General features: G+C 41.8%; 1 protein-coding gene across 2 annotated transcripts in view; it reads right to left on the minus strand.

Annotated features, from left to right (window-relative positions):
- tle5 (TLE family member 5, transcriptional modulator) overlaps positions 1-19,784 on the minus strand; it is a 58,061-nt gene that overhangs the window by 21,629 nt on the left and 16,648 nt on the right. For both annotated transcript variants that reach the window (XM_087835844.1, XM_087835843.1), the window contains exons 2-3: positions 11,590-11,678; positions 3,754-3,817 (exon numbers count right to left, since the gene is read on the minus strand). In XM_087835844.1, coding sequence (XP_087691970.1) covers positions 3,754-3,817; positions 11,590-11,678 — 153 coding nt within the window. The remainder of the gene's footprint in view (positions 1-3,753; positions 3,818-11,589; positions 11,679-19,784) is intronic.

Consider the following 19,784-nt stretch of genomic DNA (forward strand, 5'->3'; position numbering starts at 1 on the left):
CTATTTGTTCTATTTTTCCAATGTTTCCCTGGAAAGTCTTATCCCAGTTTTTACATAGTATCACATCACTGCAAAGTTTTAAATGGGGCTTATTTTGCAAAATCAATTCTTCCATGGCTTTTGCAAAATAATTACATCTACCAATAGGGCTGTTCGATATAACGATATATATCGGATGACGATATAAAAACGTCTATCGTTTAATTTTACGCTATTGTTTGTTTCGTGGTGTCGCAAAATAAACTGTTTACGGCAATATTTTTTCATGGTTTTGATGGTCACTGTAGTGGCTATATTAATTTATTAAAGTTCTCTCTTTCGCTTATATTTTATATAACCACACTACGGACGGACAAGCGCCTGTTTTTATGCGTTGTCGTTAGCAACAACGACGGTAACACCATCGTGTGTCCGCTTGTTTATGTTCCACATAAACCTTTCACAATAAAGCTCAAGATCCTGTTGAGACTTTTCAAAATAAACTGAACCACGTGAAAGAGCAGATTATTTACGGATGAGAATTAAAAAAGAGCCGCCAGGTGCTAAAAAATAAACCTTAGACTCAAACGTTAGAACAGGCTTTTCCCCGCAGCACGCCGTGCAATAAATACTCACAAAGAAAACGTCTAAAAATGTATCGTTTCATGCATCGGTTAAAACACTCGACTCCAGCTACACGACGCGCAGCTGGAAACACTTCCCGCAAGACGAGCTGTCCGAGATTCACAGAATTTACAGAAAATGTTACATTTTTGTGATTTATATTGTTATCAGGACGATAGATGTCTTATATGGGGATATGAGATTTTGGTCATATCGCACAGCCCTACCTACCAAATAGAGAAAAGATCATTCCCCTCTTGTAACATCAAAATGGGGAAAAGCACCACCTATTACCAAATCTAGTAACTTGAGTAACTTGTTGGCGTCTTCACACAATCCAAAGGCAGGAATGTTAAGTTTCTTGTTGATTCTTGATTGGCCACATGTAAGATAGGGAGTTCATGTGGTTGCAAACATCCAGAGTGAACCTTGCCTTTTGACCAGTGTCTGCTGGGACTGGCTCCAGCCCAGTTTTCCCTCCTGGCTGCAGTATTCTTCTGAACGATAGATGCATCCAGTCAGAAGAAGTAGAAGATGTGGAAATGGGAAGCAAAGTTTTCTCAAAGTTTGCTTCAGAACGTCTGACATCTCTTGACGTGTAATCTGGGAATCTCTGAGCTCCTGCACTGATATATTATTGAAACTGCAGTAAAGACCAACCCACTCGAGTATCCTGAATCAGTGTGTTTCTGTTTTAAGAAGTCCAAAGTGCAGCTATCACATTAGAAATAATGCTAAACTTTCTGCTAGCTTTCCTTTCTTGTAGCACCAGTGTTCCCTTGTGCTTATATTCAACATATAAGAAACATATGATCTGGTCTTCTTAACAAATATAAGAAGCACTCAGTTAATCAATTTTGTGCAGAAGAGTCAAAATATACACTCTGTTACTATTATATGCACTTTATGTACCTTTTATGGGCTTGCAGACAGACTGATAAAGAAAGTCTAGCTTAACAATGGAAGCTGATAACCACTGCTGTGATACCCATTATCTTAAACAAGAGTTTTAGGGGTTCAGATCCCGGACGAGCCCCCAAGCCTGGCTATTTAATGTAATGTAGCACCAAGCTGCTAACTTGTACCAAAGCTGACTCTTGTTAAGCAAGAAAGGTTCAGTAACTTCAGTAAAAGCAGGAACAACCATCTGTTTAGAAATAGACACAATGCTGGGACATTAAAGACTTACATTATCTTGTTAAAAGTTGGTACAATATAGGACTTTGAAGTGGTCCTAAGAGACAATGATCTGTCCCTTAGTCATTTAAAAGCAGGACCACAAAATTTAAGGGGATAGAAACTACACAGAACACTCAAACTGAGCTTTGCTTCCATCAGCCTTTGAATTACCCATTGCATGTATGCAGCCTTGTCTGGTTTCTGTCTTTTAAAGTGTCCTTTAAATTGATTTAGCACATGCATCACAGAGTCACTGAGTGAACTGCAGGCAAAGGAGCACTCTTAAAAAGAAAAAAAGAGATGCTTTGGTTAACGTTGCCAAAAAAAACAGAGCAGCTGAAAGTTGTATATCACTTTGTAGTGCCTCACAAGCTGATCAGAAAAATACCAAACCCTAATGAAAACTTTGTGCTGATAATATCAGCCTGCAGGCTACTAAACAGTCTGTAGAACATTTTTCTGACTATAAAAGTCATCATGTCCCTTATTAATTTGTGCAGCTGCGTTTCTTCAAAACATTTAAATGCTTAAATCAACTATTACCTATAATCTGGATAAATCACTGCAATTACACAAAGAAAAAACACACAAATCAGAATTTGCTGGGTTCTGCTACACACTTTAGTAAGAGTTTCCATTTTTTTCTGAAATGCGTGGCATCGGTTTTTCATTAAATCTGTTTTACACGACTGTGCTCTTGTTTCAAGGGGTTTGTGCTTATGTGCACAAGGACGACAATGCCTGAGTGTGTGTGTGTGAAACTGTGTGTACACACGTCTGCCTGAAAGATACACAGAGGAATTGTGTGTTTGTATGTGTCTGCTGCCCTGCTGATGGTGGAGAGAGCAGTGCGGCAGCGCAGATGAGATGAGATTAAAGCCAGTCAGAGGATCAATTAGAGGCAAAACATCAGACGGCTACACAGCTACGGCCAGCAACAATGAGATTAGCCCCGAGGTGGAGCAGAGAGCAGGCAACCACATCTGTGTGTGCATGTTTGTGTGTGGATGTGAATGTGTGGACAGAGACAGAGAGATGGGGGGAAAAAAGAGGAAATGAAGGGGGCTGGGGGAGGCGAGTAACACATACATTAACTACAGAAGGAAAAAGGAACAAAGCATGAAAAATTCTGGTTTATTTCAGTTCAGGCTTTGTTTTTAGGGAACATGATACCATCATTTCAATCATGTTAAGTGTCTAACAGGGCTACAATCAACACCAGTCAGCAACTGGATTTGATTGCACTGCGTACTTTAGGGTTTCACCAACATGTCCTTCAAACTCAACTAAAAGAAAATGTTTTTCCAGATATCCTAATTTGAAGGATGGCATTATCTGTCTGTGCCAAAATAGTGCAAATCACGGCTGGAAAAAATTACATTTTATGATCCATTAGCACGGCAAAAGTTTTGTTTGCTCACGTAGTCCAATCTCCTCCTGCTGCAGGCTTCGTGGCTCTGTAATAACATCACCCAACTTCCTTCTTTGTTCGCTGACAGACAACAGCCTTTGTTCCAGCAAACACTAAAGGGACATGTCGCTTGATCATTAAGGCATGCTTTTTCAGGGCATTTGCCGAAACAACTGATGCCGTCCATTTTCTTCGAAGAAGAATCTAATTAAGGGAGTTGTTAGACTGTTCAGATGAGTTTTGGAAATTAATAATGTAACTGTCAGATTCCCAAACAAAGGAAACACTTTTCAAGAGAAGCACAACGACGGCGTCACTTCTTTGCTAAAACTGAAATCATTTGTATTTTAAGAAAACCTATGAAAATGACTTGCTGTGCAAAAGGGAAGGTGGTGAAGGGTATGGAGGAGGTAGAGTGAAAACACAAAAAGTATATATATATGAATATAACACAAAGAAGTTACTCAACAACCAAAATCTACATTGGTTAAAAACAGTGAAAAGATGGCGTTTTGTGTCAACCATCAGCTCTGACGCGCAGCACGCACAGCTTAACTCACCATGATATAATGGCGCTGCATCTCTGACTTCTCACTGGCCAACTTGTCACACTCGAGCTTCAAACTGGAGAGAGAGGGAGGGGAGAGGAGGACAGAGTCAGACCTTGTTATTCAGCTCGACAGTCTTCCTTCTAAAAGTGCTGACACCAGGTGACTTCTACCCCCCTTCATCATCATTACCTCCACTTTCACCGGCGGCACTGTCATCACTTTCATCATTGCTTCAACCGCCACCACCATCATCAGCAGCAGCACCGCCTCCGTTCTCATCATCCCCCGCCACCATTTTCATCTATATCATCGCTGCCAACTGCATCATCATCGTTAGCACCATCATCATCATCATCATCATCATCCTCGCCTTTATTAGTCAGTGGCAGCGTGTTCGCCACACCTGACATGTGTCGATTGACAGGAGGAGGTCAAACTCCCTCTGAACTCCAGAGACGAGCCGAGCCAAAATGTCTGCTCGCTAAATCAAAGAAGAGGCAGCGAAGCAAAAAGTCTAAATATAGTGTTGACGCGTTCTCTGCGACCCTTTCCCTGCGACAGCCATTAGCTGTAATCATGTCAGCGTTGATGTCACGCGAGGCGACAGGACAAAGGAGGATGCATCAACAAGTCGGCCTGATTGTCAAATAAAAACGACAGAGGTGGAAAAAAGAAGAGCCCCTCTGTGATTTTGATTGAAGCAGCCTTTTATAGCGTGTCAGTCACAGGCGGAATCATCCGATGTGAAGCGTGGGTAAGACTCATCAAAATATGCAGACACACATGCTCGATAGGTTCAGATTTAGGATAAGTCTGTAACCTGTTTGATGGTGTGTGTATATTTATGCAGGGTTGTTCTTCGCAGCTGTCTGCGGGAATGACAGCTCGATTATAGCGAGCGATGGCTCAGTCTTTGCCGCTGTTAGTCTTAACTGGCAGACTGAACACCGTGTTACACACAGGCAATAATGTAAGCTTACTCATACACACAGAATTGTGCTGCTTTTTCTATACTTACTGTAGCTACTGCAGTGTAGACTGCAGCTAGAGCCTCCACCCTTGCCCGGACTTTAAATACAAAAACCACAATATGCCGTAATTGTCGGGCTATAAGCCGCTACTTTTTGCACAAGCTTTGAACCCTGCGGCTTTTAGTCAGGTGCGGCTTTTCTATAGATTGTCCATGATTTTTGTGATATCGTAAGACGATTTGTTTTGTTTGTTCCGCTGTTGTACGGCACTACGTTGCCTGGCGGAAGGGCATGTGATCAGACACACAGTATCGGGGTTCAAGAGTGGTTTGTTGGTCACATGTCCATCCGCCAGGCAACATAGTGCCGTACAAGTAGCGCGAAAAACAAACTTCAAAGTAGCGCTACGCGTTCAGTGGGAGGCGTGGATGACGAGCGGCGATAAACTTGCGAAAAGCAAGTTATGCTCAACTCCACCGGTGGAATCTGACAGCGTGGAAAAGTGTGAAAACATCCATGATCACCAACGGATTTCGAAGGGCTGGACTGCTGCATGATAGAGAGCAGGACACCGCCACAGCCCTTCAGAGGGTGTTCGACTCTGACAACGAGGATTTGTTTGGTTTTGAAAGTGACAACGAAGGAAAGAAGCTGAGAGTGGATGACGTAGCCATCCTGAGCCTGTTCGTATCCGACACTGGAGAAGAGGACTTTGGTGGTTTTAGTGCGCAGGAAGAAGAGAAAGATGGTGGTGAATGACTGACTTTTCTTCTTGTTAAAGCCGTGTCACTGCACCTGAGCCTAAAAGGTCGTCCGAATCTATTTTTCTGGTGTGCTGTAGGTTATTGTTATGTACTACATTTGTTACTCATTTATGAAGCACAGTACATGTTTTGTACTTGTAATTACCGCTACTTGTACCTTGTAACCTAAAAAGTTATGCAAATATGTACCCATAACTTGTTTTTCAAAATATTAATAAAAGGGGTGTGTCTCCAAACAGCCATCTCTTTCCTGACAATTCCCTTTGTGCATATTCTCTTACATATGATAAGTCAACATTGAAACACCTGCAGCTTTTAGTCAGGTGCGGTTAATGTATGTACAAAACAGGATTTTCCCCTGATTTTAGCTTGTGCGGCTAATATTCAGGTGCGCTTTGTAGTCCAGGAAATACAGTAATGAAAAAGTATTCCAGACTGGTTTGTGATAGGATGCCACCTGTATAACAAATCCAGTCAAGAAATTTCCATGGTACTAAATATTCTACAGTCAGCCGTTATTGGTATTATAACAAAGTGAATGCGACTGGGAATGACAGCAACTCAGACAGGAAGTGGAAGGTCCATGTAAAGTTATAGAGCGGGGTCAGCACAGTGCACAGGGGTCGCCAACTTTCTGGAGAGTCAATCGCTACAGACCTCTAAACTTTACGCGGCCTTCAGATTAGCTCAAGAACAGTTCGCAGGGAGCTTCATGGAACGGATTTCCACAGCAGCTGAAGGAATTATGGAAGGGGTTGTATTTCAGGAGGTGGGCTCAACCCCTTAATTAGTAAAAAGAACTCTTAATGCTTCAGCATCCCAAGACATTTTGGACAATTTCATGCTTCCAACTTTGTGGGAACAGTTTGGGGATGCCCCTTTATTGTTCCAACGTGGCTGCACACCAGCGCAAAAAGCAAGATCCATGAAGACATGGTTGAGCGAGTTTGGCTTGGAAGAACTTGACTGATCTTCACAGAGTACTGACCGAAACCTGATTTGGATGATTTAGAGCAGAGACTGTGAGCCAGGCCTTCTCGCCCAACATCAGAGTCTGACCTCACAAATGCATTACTGGAAGAATGGTTACAAAAAAAAAAAAAAAATTCCCATAAACGCAATTCTAAACCCTGTGGAAAGCCTTCCCAGAAGAGCAGAAGCTGTTATAGTTCCAAAGGGTGGGCTGACATCATATTAAATCCTATGGATTAAAAAACGGGATGTCACTGAAGTTCATATGCGTGAAAGCAGAAAAGTGAATACTCTTGGCAATAGAAAAAGCAAGTTTTCACAGTACTATGCAGGGCTGTGAACTCCTTACTGCTTCTATAGGAAGTAGGAGGTTAAGTAGCAGCCAGGTGCTGCTAATCAAAATAAATGTATTAACTCATCAACCAAGAGCTACATCTCAGTCTCCAGAGTCCTCAGATTGAATTTCATGACTGCACATTGTAAAGACTAAACAAATAAGGCTTGATGACAAGGCAAGGAAAGCCACAAACTCAGTGGATGAAACAGGTGCTGAGAAACTCCAAGGATCTTCCAGAAAAAAAAAAAACAGAAGAGGGAACAAAGATTTATGTCTATACCACTATCCAGGACGTGTGGAGCAGTCATGAATAGTAAGATGCCCTCCTAGGGTGAACTGCAAGGATTGCTGCTAAGCAGTGAGAGTGCCTCGGGCAGCAGAAGACAGAGGTGTTAAGGAAAGGCGAAGAAGACCAATGCCGATCCATCCAAGGTACCATTGGCAGACAGAAGAAAAAACGTGCACCAAAAAAAATAAAACATCCTACCAGTAGATACAATTTACAAAAGGCCAGGGTGAAGAAAAACAAACACATTGTTCAGATAAAAGCAGCACTGGAAGAGGCCCCTTCAGTCTAGTTCATTAAACACAACCACAATTGTGGAAAAAAAACTGCTGACTTGACTCTTATCCAGATGACAATCGTGAATCCCACAGCCACAGAAGGTCATTACTGAAAAGTGGATTTAAGCATGTTAATGGAGAGCTGACTAGAAAGGAAAAGCATAGCAGAAAAAGAAACAAGGACGGCTGCAACCTTGAGTGGACTGTCAAGAAAAGTTGATTCGAGAACTTGTGGTCAAAAGGAGCTTGCAAAGAAAAGCGTCTGGACTTCTTTAAGTTACTTGAAGACTTGTGAGAGTTTTTACAAGGAGTACCTGAGGCGGGTGTTATTGCATCATCAGCCACCACGCACAGAAATGTTCAGGAAAGGAACTACAACTAGTACATTTCTAATCTCAAGCTACTCCTGAACCAGATGCAATGTTGCAAGTTCTTATCTGGGCTAAGGAGAAAAGGAACTGGACAGATACTCGGCGTTTCAAAGTAAATGTATCATTTCATTGGAAACCAGAGGCACAGAAAGTAAGGTTGGATTTTGATGTCCAGTGTGATGTTTCCACAGTCTGTGAAAATATAAGATGCCATGTCATCTGCTGGTGATTGGACTTGATAAAACACAGTGAACTAAAGTCAATATAGCCATCTACTAGGAGATTTCAAAGCACTTTATCCTTCCATGTGTTGGCAAACATTATGAAGATGCTGCTTTTCTTTTTCAGCAGACCTTAGCAACTGCATCCATGCCAAAACATTTGCTGAACATATTATTAATGGTCAGCAAACATTATTTTGCAGAAGTTTGCGATTGGCTAGCCATGTCCGCTGACCTGAAGCACATTGAAAATCCATTGTCAAGAGGAAAACTAGAAACAATTGATCCAAGAATACAGATGAGCTGAAGGCTACTATCAAAGCTTCTATAAAAGTTTGGCAGTGCCAAAAGCTGACCACCTCCACGCCAAGCCGCATTAATGCAATAATTTGCAGTAAAGGACCCCCAAGTACTGAGTGTATAAGGAAATTGAACATTATTCAACTGGATTTCTCATTTTCATGAGCTATAAGAACATAATCATCAAAACTAAAACGTTAAAAAATATATATATTAAAGTTTAAAAGTTACATTTTTTCGCACTATTGTAACTGATGATGGGATATCTGTGTTTGTAAGTAGATAGAAACATCCTTTTCTGTCTTATCTCAGCTCTCATGGTGCTCTCACAGCAGCTGTTCGTAATGTAAACGCTAACAGCCAAACAGTTTACCTTTTTCCCCCCGCTCTGTCTCCTGTGTTTCCTTTTCTGTCTCCCTTCCTTTTATATGTGTGTCTTCTGTCACTCTGAACTCTGTTAACAACTCTGTAACCCTGTTACTTCCTGCTTTTATGTTAATAAGTCACCTTGTGTGTCTTGCGTGCTGGTTTGCCTTACTGTGTTAGCATTTTCCCCTCGTCTGCTCTGCCCTCATTAGATTCACCTGAGTCTTCTTTCCCAATTAGTCTTCTCCGTGTATTTATAGATGGTCTCTTCCTCCTTTACTTGTCAGTTCATCTGAGTTGCTTGGCTGTTTTCCTGTCTGGGTTACTGCCTCTGTCTTTCTCCACGTCTCTGTGTTGTTCTGAAGTTTTAGCTTCTCCTTTTGGCTACTTCTTCGTTCTTCCATTTATTACCTTTAGTTTGACATTTGTCATGCCTGAGGTTTCCTTTTTTTAAAAATCCAGCCTCCCATATCAGCTTTGAGGTCTTCATATCAGTAACATTTTTAATGCCCTTTATTTTTATTATTTATTTGCCATAATATTTAAACTCATATAATGATTGGTTCTTGCTGCGGAAAACAATGTTTCTCAAGAATCCACACGTGTATAAAACATGTAAACAGTGACCCGCTTTAAAAGAAAATCCACTCTGCAGCAATAACACTCAACATTTATCGTGTCAACCATCCAACTCTTTTTATCGATACGAAGAAATTGAGAACAGTTGCAGCCAAAATGCAACCAAGCAAAATAAAGATGTGCACTTGTTGGCTGGTCCAAGTTAAGGATATCTGGTTACGACTGCTCACACCTTGGTAAGCAACAGATGTCCAACCTGATAACACCGACATGTGTTAAGGTTTTTTTCCTTTGGGCTGCTGATTTTAATCCTTAATCCTGTTTTCGTACGAGCAGCCTCCACTCGCCCAAAATGTTCCCCTTCCCACTTACATAAAACCCTTAGCGCCATCCCTGTGTACATGCGTAGGCTGTATGGTGGGTTGTCATGACAACAGGCGTCCCCGCTGCCAGCCTACCTGGGATTGGCTCCGTGCCTCCTCTGATTGGTGCTCAGCAGCCCCCGGGCCTGCGCCACTGTTCTCAAACGACACTTTGATGGAGTTTTATTGCCGATTCTTCCGCCTCTAAATCGCTCCTGCTGTCATCTTTATTTTGATTTATGTATTCCCTGATCTATTTATGCATGTGAACGAGGGGAGGGGAGAAGAGACGGGGGAAGGAGGGTGGGCTGTCGGGTGGGAAGAAGAAGACAGCGACAGCTACAATGCTCGGTACTATACCCGGGGGAACGCCTGCGGTACATTTGCCTTTTAAAGTCTTCAGCAACAGACACACGCAGCTCAGCAGAATACTACAAAGCCTCGTCTATGGCTCCCAAGCCCCCCACCCAATCCTAGCTCCCCTCCTGAGTCAATAGGAACTGTATGCATGTTCTGTATGCTCAGACAAAAAAGGCATTCTTTCAACTGCGCCGTGACTCTCTGAAGGGGGTTAAATGGTGCTGCTCACTGTTGTGGGAATTACAAAAACCAAAGTCGAGGAAAAAGACGCACAGGGCATTACTGCAGCTTTAGAATCCCCTACAAACAAAAGCGATCAGACCAGAGCAAGGATTTTACACACAATGTGTTACTCTTTCATCTGCCTTTGCCTGTGTCTGTAACCGGCTGAGGCAAGCCTCTGGAAGGTTCTGGGAGTACAGGTACAGAGGAACAAACCAACCTCCTCAGGAAGGAAGACAGGCTTCAAAGACTCCACTCGCACAAAGAGTGGATTTCTTGATGCAGACCCCGTGGCATCCCTCCTCTTTACAACAGCTATCAAACAGATCAGTGAAGGTCGGAATTTGGAAGCACCTCAGACTTCTGGAGCTGTAGCGGTATTTAAGCAGTAAAGGAAGATCAATAGCCGAGGGTAAACGAGATTGATTTAGGTATGAGTCAATAAAGGCTTCCTTAGTGTGCAGTATGGCAATAGAGCTGAGATACTACTGAAACAAAAGCACACATCTCCATTTTTTTCTTACCACAGAAGGGTTCTCTTCGAGTTCACACTGTGCTTGGCTGCAAACATTCATCTTATAAGTCTGAACTGACTGAACCCTGGCACTGTTATCATATTTTTTTAATTCTTTGTATTCAATTAAATTTAATTAAGAGGACGTGAACCATCAGCAAACCCTCTGTTTTCCACTTCTTTACAATTCCTATAAAATTAATTATCACTATTATTATCTGAATTTATTTAATATTAAGACAGTAAATGTTCTCTGAATATGCTCACAAATATAAAGTACTTCGCTGTCCCTGGGTTTTAGCTAGCTGTACAGCATAGGTGTCAAACTCTGGCCCGCGGGCCAAATTTGGCCCACAGCCTAATTACATTTGGCCCGCGAAGCCATACCAAATTACTATCAGAGCTGGCCTACTGGTATTATACAGCTAATATATATATTGTTTAGTATTAAGCTTTGCTTGTTCAATATTCAGTTTTTCAGCAAAACGTGTTTGAGTCCATAAGAAAAGATTCATTCTTATATCTGGAGGAAGATTTTTTTTTTTTTCAATAAATATTAACGTTAGCCCGCGACTTTGTTCCAGTTTTGAATTTTGGCCCACTGTGTATTTGAGTTTGACACCCCTGCTGTAGAGTGTTACTGTTAGTGATTACATGATGTAAAACAAAGTGTTTAAAAAAAAAAAAGAAAATAGGACATACATCCGCATTAAAAGCCATTCCTGACCAAGAAATGGTAGGTTTTTGTTGCCACAACGCAGCTCAGTTTATATGTTTAACATACCGGCTACTGGTACACAAACACAGTATGTTCAATAAACAGAAATCCTGAAAATACACATGTACAGCCTGGGGATATATTCCTTATTAAAAAGAGCTGCACTTAATAGGCTGTCATATGTACAGCTTTTCAACTTTGTTTGCATGCAGCAGTGTTTTCACCTGTGGTATTGTGCTTGAAGAAACTGGAACTCATCCTTGATCCTGTCACAGGAATCAGAGGTCGTGAATTTCAGCTGCTGCGATGAGGCCTGCAAAAACAGAGAGAGAAAAATGTTAGAGAAGAGCTACTGAGAACCATGTTGAAAGAGGAAAGGAAAAAAAAGCAGGATAGGTGAGGAGTGAAGGCAAGAGAAGCAAGAGACCAACGTGGGAGAAATAATTAAAAACACGAACATGAAATCAAACAGTTTTCAATTTGCCACAGTCCAACGAGCAAAGCATTACGAAGAAATTGGTTGCCAAGCATGTTTCCAAGTGCGACGGGCCAAATGAAACCCCCCGAAACTGTGTGCATGCTCAAAAACAGAAACATCTAAACTTAATGTTCCTGCCAGCTTTTTAAACCCCTGCAAACGAACTGTTCTCTTACACGCCCGCACACAAACCTGACCCACACAGAGATATAATTAGCCATAAATAGATTAAAACACACCCCTACTTAACCTTCAATAGACATAACCTAGACTCAGTCTGTCCTTGGTTTGGCACACGCTGCTTCTTTACAGTGCTGAAGCAACCTTATGAGTTATTAGCCAGGGCCGTGATGAAAAACAGCGCATGCTGTGAGCCATAACATCCTATTGATTGATGATGCATGAGGTATAATGGTAATACAAAGTGGGTAATGATCATCTTAACATTCCTTTTTGTTATTCCAGCATTCACTTTGAGTGACAGTGAGTAAACATTTAGGCCTGCTTCTTGTATAACTAATGATACTTTTATGAAGATACTTTATAAAAGTATCTTTATGGGGAATTTAACTGTACTGTAACTGCAAGTACTGTAACAGTACTTGCAGTGTTTGTAAATCCCAACAACAGCTGCTTCAAGGCACTTTATATTGTAAGGCAGCTGTCCCCGACCTTTTTTGCACCACGGACCGGTTTATGCCCGACAATATTTTCACGGACCGGCCTTTAAGGTGTCGCGGATAAATACAACAAAATAAAACTAGTACCGGTACCGAAAAAAAGAAGATTTATTCATAACACACATGAAAAGACCCAGGAAAACCGAGTTAACGATAAAAACGATAACAAAATAACGCTGAAAACCGATAAAAACCTTGAAAACCATACATTTCACACCTGAGCCTCAACTATCGCGGCCTGGTACCAAACGACTCACGGACCGGTACCGGTCCGAGGCCCGGGGGTTGGGGACCGCTGTTGTAAGGTAAAGACCCTACAATAAGACAAAAGAGAAAACTCCAGAAATCATATGAACCCCTATGAGCAAACAGTTTGGCGACATGGGAAAGGAAAAACTCCCTTTTAACAGGAAGAAACCAGCAGAACCAGGCTAAAGGAGTGGCAGCCATCTTCCATGACCGGTTGGGGGTGAGTGGATGAAGACAGGACAAAGATATGCTATCGAAGAGTGCCAGAGATAATAATAGCAAATAATAATTAAATGCAGAGCGGTGTATAAACACATTGCGAGTGAAAAAGGTGACTGAAGAAGAAACACTCCATGCACCATTCTATTGCTGCTGGTTCCTACTCTTGAAAGTAGAGTGGATGCCTGTCTCCAGAATCCAAACCGAAAGCTGGTTCCACAGAAGAAGGGCCTGAGAGGTGAAGGCTCTGTACAATAACCTCAGTTTTATCTGAAGTTAGAATCAGAAAATTTGAGGTCATCCAGGTCTTTGTATCTGGATGACCAGATAATAATTATCAGAGCATTCTTGCCGTTTAACTACTTGGTGTGTTATCGGGCTTCATGGATAAAGCTGGGTGTCATTTGCATAGCAGCGAAAATGTATGCTATGCCTTCTGATGATGCTGCCTAAAGGAAGCATGTATGATGTAAAGAGAATTGGTCCTAACATGGAACCCTGTGGAACTCCATAATTAACCGTAGTGTGTGAAGAGGACTCTCCATTTACATGAACAAATTGGAGTCTGTTAGATAGACATGATATAAACCACTGCAGCACAGTACTTTTAATAGCTACAGCGTGCTCTAATCACTGTAATAAAATGTTATGATCAACAGTACTGAAAGCTGCACTGAGATCTAGCAGGACAAGCACATAGAGGCAGTCAGAAGTAAGAAGATCATTCGTAACCTTCACTAAAAGGTGTTTCAGCCAAGACAGCAAGTACTGTTATGAATAACTACAGAGACTATGTTGTAACTTACCCATATGCTAACAAAAAAGGTATGACATAGTAGGGCACAGACACAGGATTTCTGAGAATTTCCCCTGTGTTATCTTGGAAAGAGGATATTGGAAGCGGATACTTTGAGTGCTGTGGGCAGGGTTTCCATGGGGCAGGCTTGCTCCGACGTGTACTTTGGATGCTCAGTGATGTTGGGATCTGTGCCTTTAACTCTCCTCAAGTCCTGAGGATTCTGGCTGGAAGTGCTGTCTTCCTTGGTTTCCAAAAAGTTTAAGATGGGTGGTATGTTTCAAGGTAAAAATCACATTAAAGTCCACTACTCAGGGTTTCCCTTCAGATGACTGCATTTGAATTTGCTTCTGTCACAGTTTTTTATGTTGTGGCCAATGTGTGAAAGTCATGTTAAATTAGCATACATAAAATAACACAACGACGCTGTCTGTTTGGAACTAATTTGGAGAAACATAACAGATTTGGTTATGGTGACGAGGACCATTATTTGTGTTTCACTGTTGTCTTTTTTAACATTCATTTCTGGCATTCTGCTTTTATTGATAGGAAAGCACCGAAAGCAGACAGGAAAGCAGGGAGGGGGGAATGACACACAGGAAATGGTCTGAGGCAGATTCAAACCCAAGCTCCTGCAGCATTCAGCATAAGCAGTGTCAGCTCATATATTTTGGCGCCACTGATGCCTTTAAAAAGAATCTTAAAAGTTAATTTCTTGGGAGGCAAAGGTTACATGGGTTGATTATCTGTTTCACTGGTAAAAGACGATTAAAGACAGTAAGGCTACCTATTTAAAAGTTTGTGTTACTTTAAACTGGTTTAACTCAAAGCCATGTTTTAATGCCCAGAGTGGCCTGTGCATTCACAATTAACCTGCCACACTGAAAAAAAAAAACCCAGAGCGTTTTAGATATACTGTGATTCAAATGACACCCATGTCATGTCAAAGACACATTGGGCTTTTTAGCAAACAACATCTTTGGCCTAGCCTGGATGTTGCCATTAGCCCTTATTGTAATTCTCTCCACACTACATTCCCTGGGCAGCAGTGGATGCACTGGTTGTGTGTTGGAGCACAGAGAGCATCAAACCCAAATAGGGACAAAATCTCATTATTTCTCAGCAGGCTGCATAATGGGTCATGTGGGGGGGGGGGGGGGAAGAGACATTTTCCACACTGCGATCGAGCAGGTACAAAAAACCATCAGAATTCTGATTGCAGCACTTACAGGAAGCTAGCCCGACATTGTTAGGAATGACTTGTCGCTTTGTACCCCGCTCACCACGACATGCCGCTCAGTCTCATTTTCAACTGCAAATTGCCTCCTCTGCATTCATAGAACAATAGACTGAGACTATACGAAGCAACAAGAAGCTTCAGGTTGTTCACAGGACAAAGATTTTTTGTTTATTTTTTTTGTTAATGGCTCAGTAGCGAGTACTCTACCATGGTTTTAAGTAGGGAAGGCATTCTTTCAGGGTAACAACATTTGGTATCCTGTACATGCATGAAATGCGTTTCGTACTATGGCCACAAAACATTTTGGAAATTCAGAAGCGCTAAAGTCGGAAGAGGCACAGGCACTTAAGACTTTTATTTAGAAAAACATAAAACATGCAGTCCTGTAAAACTCTGACAGTGACCTCGGCCATTACACATCCAAATGGTACGAGAAGCCTTGACATTATAATTCTGCCTACAGACACAAAAAACCCCAATCCCAAACAAACCAGTCTGCTGCTTGGAGACAGAGGCTTCGACTGTAAAGAAGAATAACCTTTTCCATTATCTCTCTAGCCAGTACGGCATGGACCAAGCTCAGCAAACAACAGCTCAGCTATATGGGCCTGTGCCACACAGAGCCTGTGTCAACACAAGGCACTTGGCTAGAGGCAGCCGTGAAGCTCACACTGCACTGTGTGTCCACGCTTGTGTGTCTATGTACAGGTTGCCCCCTGTGCCAGAGGGCAGAGCTGTTGCTCAAGATCCGATTTCCTCAATGTGAACTGTAATATGCAAGCGTTTAAAATGCCAAAGAGTCAGCTGCCCCAGGTAGCTGAAGAAGAGAAAGGAAGTGGAGGCAAAAGGAGGAAAAATAAGAAACAGACAAAGCAAGAAAAGGAGCAAGAACTTTCTAAGGCTACGTCCACACAAAAATGCATCGTTTTCTCTCCGTTTTGGCCTCCCGTCCACACTGAGACGGCGTTTTCCTCAAAGAAAATGCAGCGTTTTGGAAACTCTCTCAAAAACGCATTCATTTCAAAACGGAGCTGTCCCGTCGCAGTGTGGACGCTCGAAAACGCAGACTTTCTAAAACAATGCCGCATTTTAGTCATGTGATACAGTCATGTGACCAATTAAACAAAGCTAAAGCTAGCGGAGTGCATTATACAGCAGTTGTTAGGATTGCTCTCAATTTTGACAGCCCTAAAAAAAAAAAAAAAGAAAGATTAATATCAGTTTGTACATGCGCGCTTTTGCGCATGCGCAGGACTGGAACGTAAGCGTTTTCGGTCGTTTCAATGTGGACGCACGCCTCTGTGAAAACGACTTCAAATCTATCCGGGCTAATGTGGACGTAGCCTAAAAAACACACCATAAAACCAAACACCAAGACTCACAAGGGCCAGATTAGGGCTTTTATGGCAATAACACCTTTTCTGTCTCACCTTCCCATCACTATCTTGTGAAACAGGTGAGAAATGTTGGATGCAACAGCAAAAGATTCACTTATATAACAGTTATAACATGTCAATTAATAAACTACACTGGATAAAGAAACAGCGATGATAGATCTGTGCGACTTATCAGGCAAGATGATGAAAATGTCACATTAAAAAAGTCATTTTTAGTTTAGTACATCACACACAGCACACTGAAGTCGCCGAGGAGAAGTGGCTCAGTTTCACCAAAAATGACAAACAAACAGTGTCTGACAAATATTGCTCCTCCACATTTACAGCAGCCACAGCCTGAATGACAACATCTGCAGCCTACACGAACCTGATGCTTACTAACTTATCAACGTTGACTCCAAATCGCTGATGACATTTTCACATCTGATTGATAATGAGTAATTATTCTACACTCTCTACTTTCAGCTTGATATTTTTCATTTTCTTTCATTTATTTTTGCAGCAATGGCAACACTGTCATTTACCCCAGTGCATCATACGATCCTAAGGGAAAGAGATTTGACTATATTGCAGCGCTGGGTGTAAATACTGTAATCACATTACCTTTTTCAGTAATGCATTACTGTACTAAATTCAGTAATTAATTTTCAGTTACAATTATTAGTAAATTTAGTTACTAATTAGTTAAATGCATTGCAAAGTCTCTTCAGTTTCTGTAGAAATGTAAAAAACACTCAATCAGCTTATTTCAGTTCATGTGCCTGCAGGAGGAAAAAGGTGGCGTGATCTAAAGCCTTTAAGGCGGAGAGATATAGACTTTACTTTTATTTGTATTGCATAAAAGGACAAGAGCGTGATGGTGAAATGCAAACTGTGTCGTATGTAGGAAGGTAGATAGACTGAGTGGTTGGCAGCTGTCAACAAGTGGCTGCATAAGCCAATATAGCTTTAAAAGAAAAAAAATGCTTCACAGTTTTAAATATTTTTTAAAACTCTACAGCAAAATCAAACCCTTTTTTTGATAAGACATCCAGAAAAGTGCAAGAGCTATGAGCACAATTCTCACAGTGCTAGTGAGGATTTTTACCACTCTACAACCAGAGTATGTAGGGCTATGAAACATACACTGTTAACAATGTTTATTATCTCTTTCTCTGTCAGTGACTAAAACAAGGTGCTCTATGGGGACCTGAGAGCACACAACAGATGGATGCCCATAATGTTAATGAAATACTGCCGTAATATTGTGACACATGCCATCTGCGGTGACAAAAAAAAGGTGCCTGCATGCTGCGAGAGTGGATGTGTTTGTCCAAGAGAGAGCTGGGCTAATGCGTGTGTGTGTGTGTGCGTGTGCGTGTGTATCATTTTGTTTGTGTTGCAGAGGGATAGCCTAGACGGCGTAAACGGTTGAGAGGATGTGTGTGTGCACATCTGTGTGTGGGGTGTGATAAGCCTCTATATGGTGCTTGGCTGCCAGAGGAACAAATATTCACTGCCATGAATCATACACAAGGATAAAACAGCCCACACACACACACAAATTTGCATAATACACACACACACACACACACACATGTGCGCACAGCACCTAAATGTAGGACAATCTCTAATTTGATTCTGCCCTGCTCCTTTGAGACGTAATTAAAGCATTAAAAAGCTTTGTGCGCTGGTGAGGCAATTGAGACAGTCTTCAGCGAATAAATGGGATTCATCGTTTCAGGAAATTGCTGCCCCACCTCCATCCCCCACCCACCAACCCTAAGCACACTCATCGCCCACCCCCGCCCCTCCCCAAGCACCCACCCTTCCTGGCCTCATCATCTGGTCCAATCCATGTGAAGTCTACTGTGAACCATAATGTCTATTTTAAATAAGAATCAGGCTAAGGCCGTTTCTGCTCCACGGATCAGTCGACAAAAGCGATGGCAAAGGATGGAGATTACAGAGGGCACTCGGCTTTACGCACACACACACATAGATCACACTACAGTGATTAGACACACCAACAATACAAGAATACAGTGGAGCATTTAGACACACAAACAGAGCGGAGACAGCAGCATGTATCCACACACACACAGTGACGCACGCACGCACACAATAACAGCAGGATACATTGGAAAACATCCTCCTCAGTATAAATCCTGCCTGAGGGTAGCAGCAGTGTGGGGATTGTATTTCCTGGAGCACTGCCTAACTGTTTACATCTCAGCCGGAGTGTGTTTCTGTGTGTGTGTGTGTGTGTGTGTCTGCATGCATGTGCGTGTGTGCTGGGGGCAGGGATGAAACCTTGGCATTGTAATCACTCACTAATGACTGGATGTTATCTCACTCCCACTTTTAAATGAATGCAGAAGATCCACACTGACGAACAGTTGGCCTATTTTTCAATGCCAGGCTGCGTTTGCTCCATAGCAACAGTCTCAAGGATGCCATTTGAGCCATCCGGCTTTTCTGTCCATCACAGATTCCCGCTGCCCATCTGAGTGTGGAGTATAGGCATATTATTATTCTTCAGGCATGACGTTTTTTGCTACGTGACTGAAAAGAACAAGTGTTTCCATCTGATTTTTTTTTCTGCTGAAAGCAAAAAATAAAGAGTATTCTTTTTTTAGCTGAGTCTGATGGTGAGATTATACATTTTATGGGTAATTTACTGCTGGCAGTATGCATGTGGGCGATGCCCCAGTTCAACTTACTTTCACACCAAGTACAAGTGCTTACATTTAGACATATTTTAACACCAAGGACTCAATAATAATGCAGATTTTCAACCATAAAAGTGAGAAGCACCCTAAAAATCCAGTGATAATGTACACCAAATACACTGAATCTGTAGGCTCTGTATGATTCTGATTCTGAAACCAGCACATATACCCTGCCATGTATTTTACTGACTTTATGCAACAGGAATAAGTAAAGACATATAGATAATACACAGGAAATACAACAATAAACACTTCATGGCTATAAAACTGATATGCACCACCTGTGTACTACTCTCACACCTGCTACAGCCACGTTCACTGACTGCAGTAGAAATGCGGTGTTGGTGCATCCATTCTGTGCGCTGTCATGATTTAAAATCAATGGGAGATTTCCTCAAGAGCAAAGACGGTGACATAAGTATAACTTCCAGCTGGAAGAGTGTGTGGAGTCAAAGTCTGTAAACTTTCTGGCAGCTTTTATTAAATTTGATGATTTTATACAAGCAGTTTTCATGCACTAGTATTCACTGAAATTTAACTCAATTTAGATAGCATGTCAAACCTGTGTGTACAGCTGCTTTATAATGCTACAGTCACACCAGAGAAAGCAGCAGTCGGAGACCGCAGAACAACAAAAGTATTGCAACGG

The sequence above is a fragment of the Neolamprologus brichardi genome, chromosome 23 (assembly GCF_056152115.1).
Source record: "Neolamprologus brichardi isolate AB-2024 chromosome 23, ASM5615211v1, whole genome shotgun sequence".
NCBI classification, from domain to species: Eukaryota; Metazoa; Chordata; class Actinopteri; order Cichliformes; family Cichlidae; genus Neolamprologus; species Neolamprologus brichardi.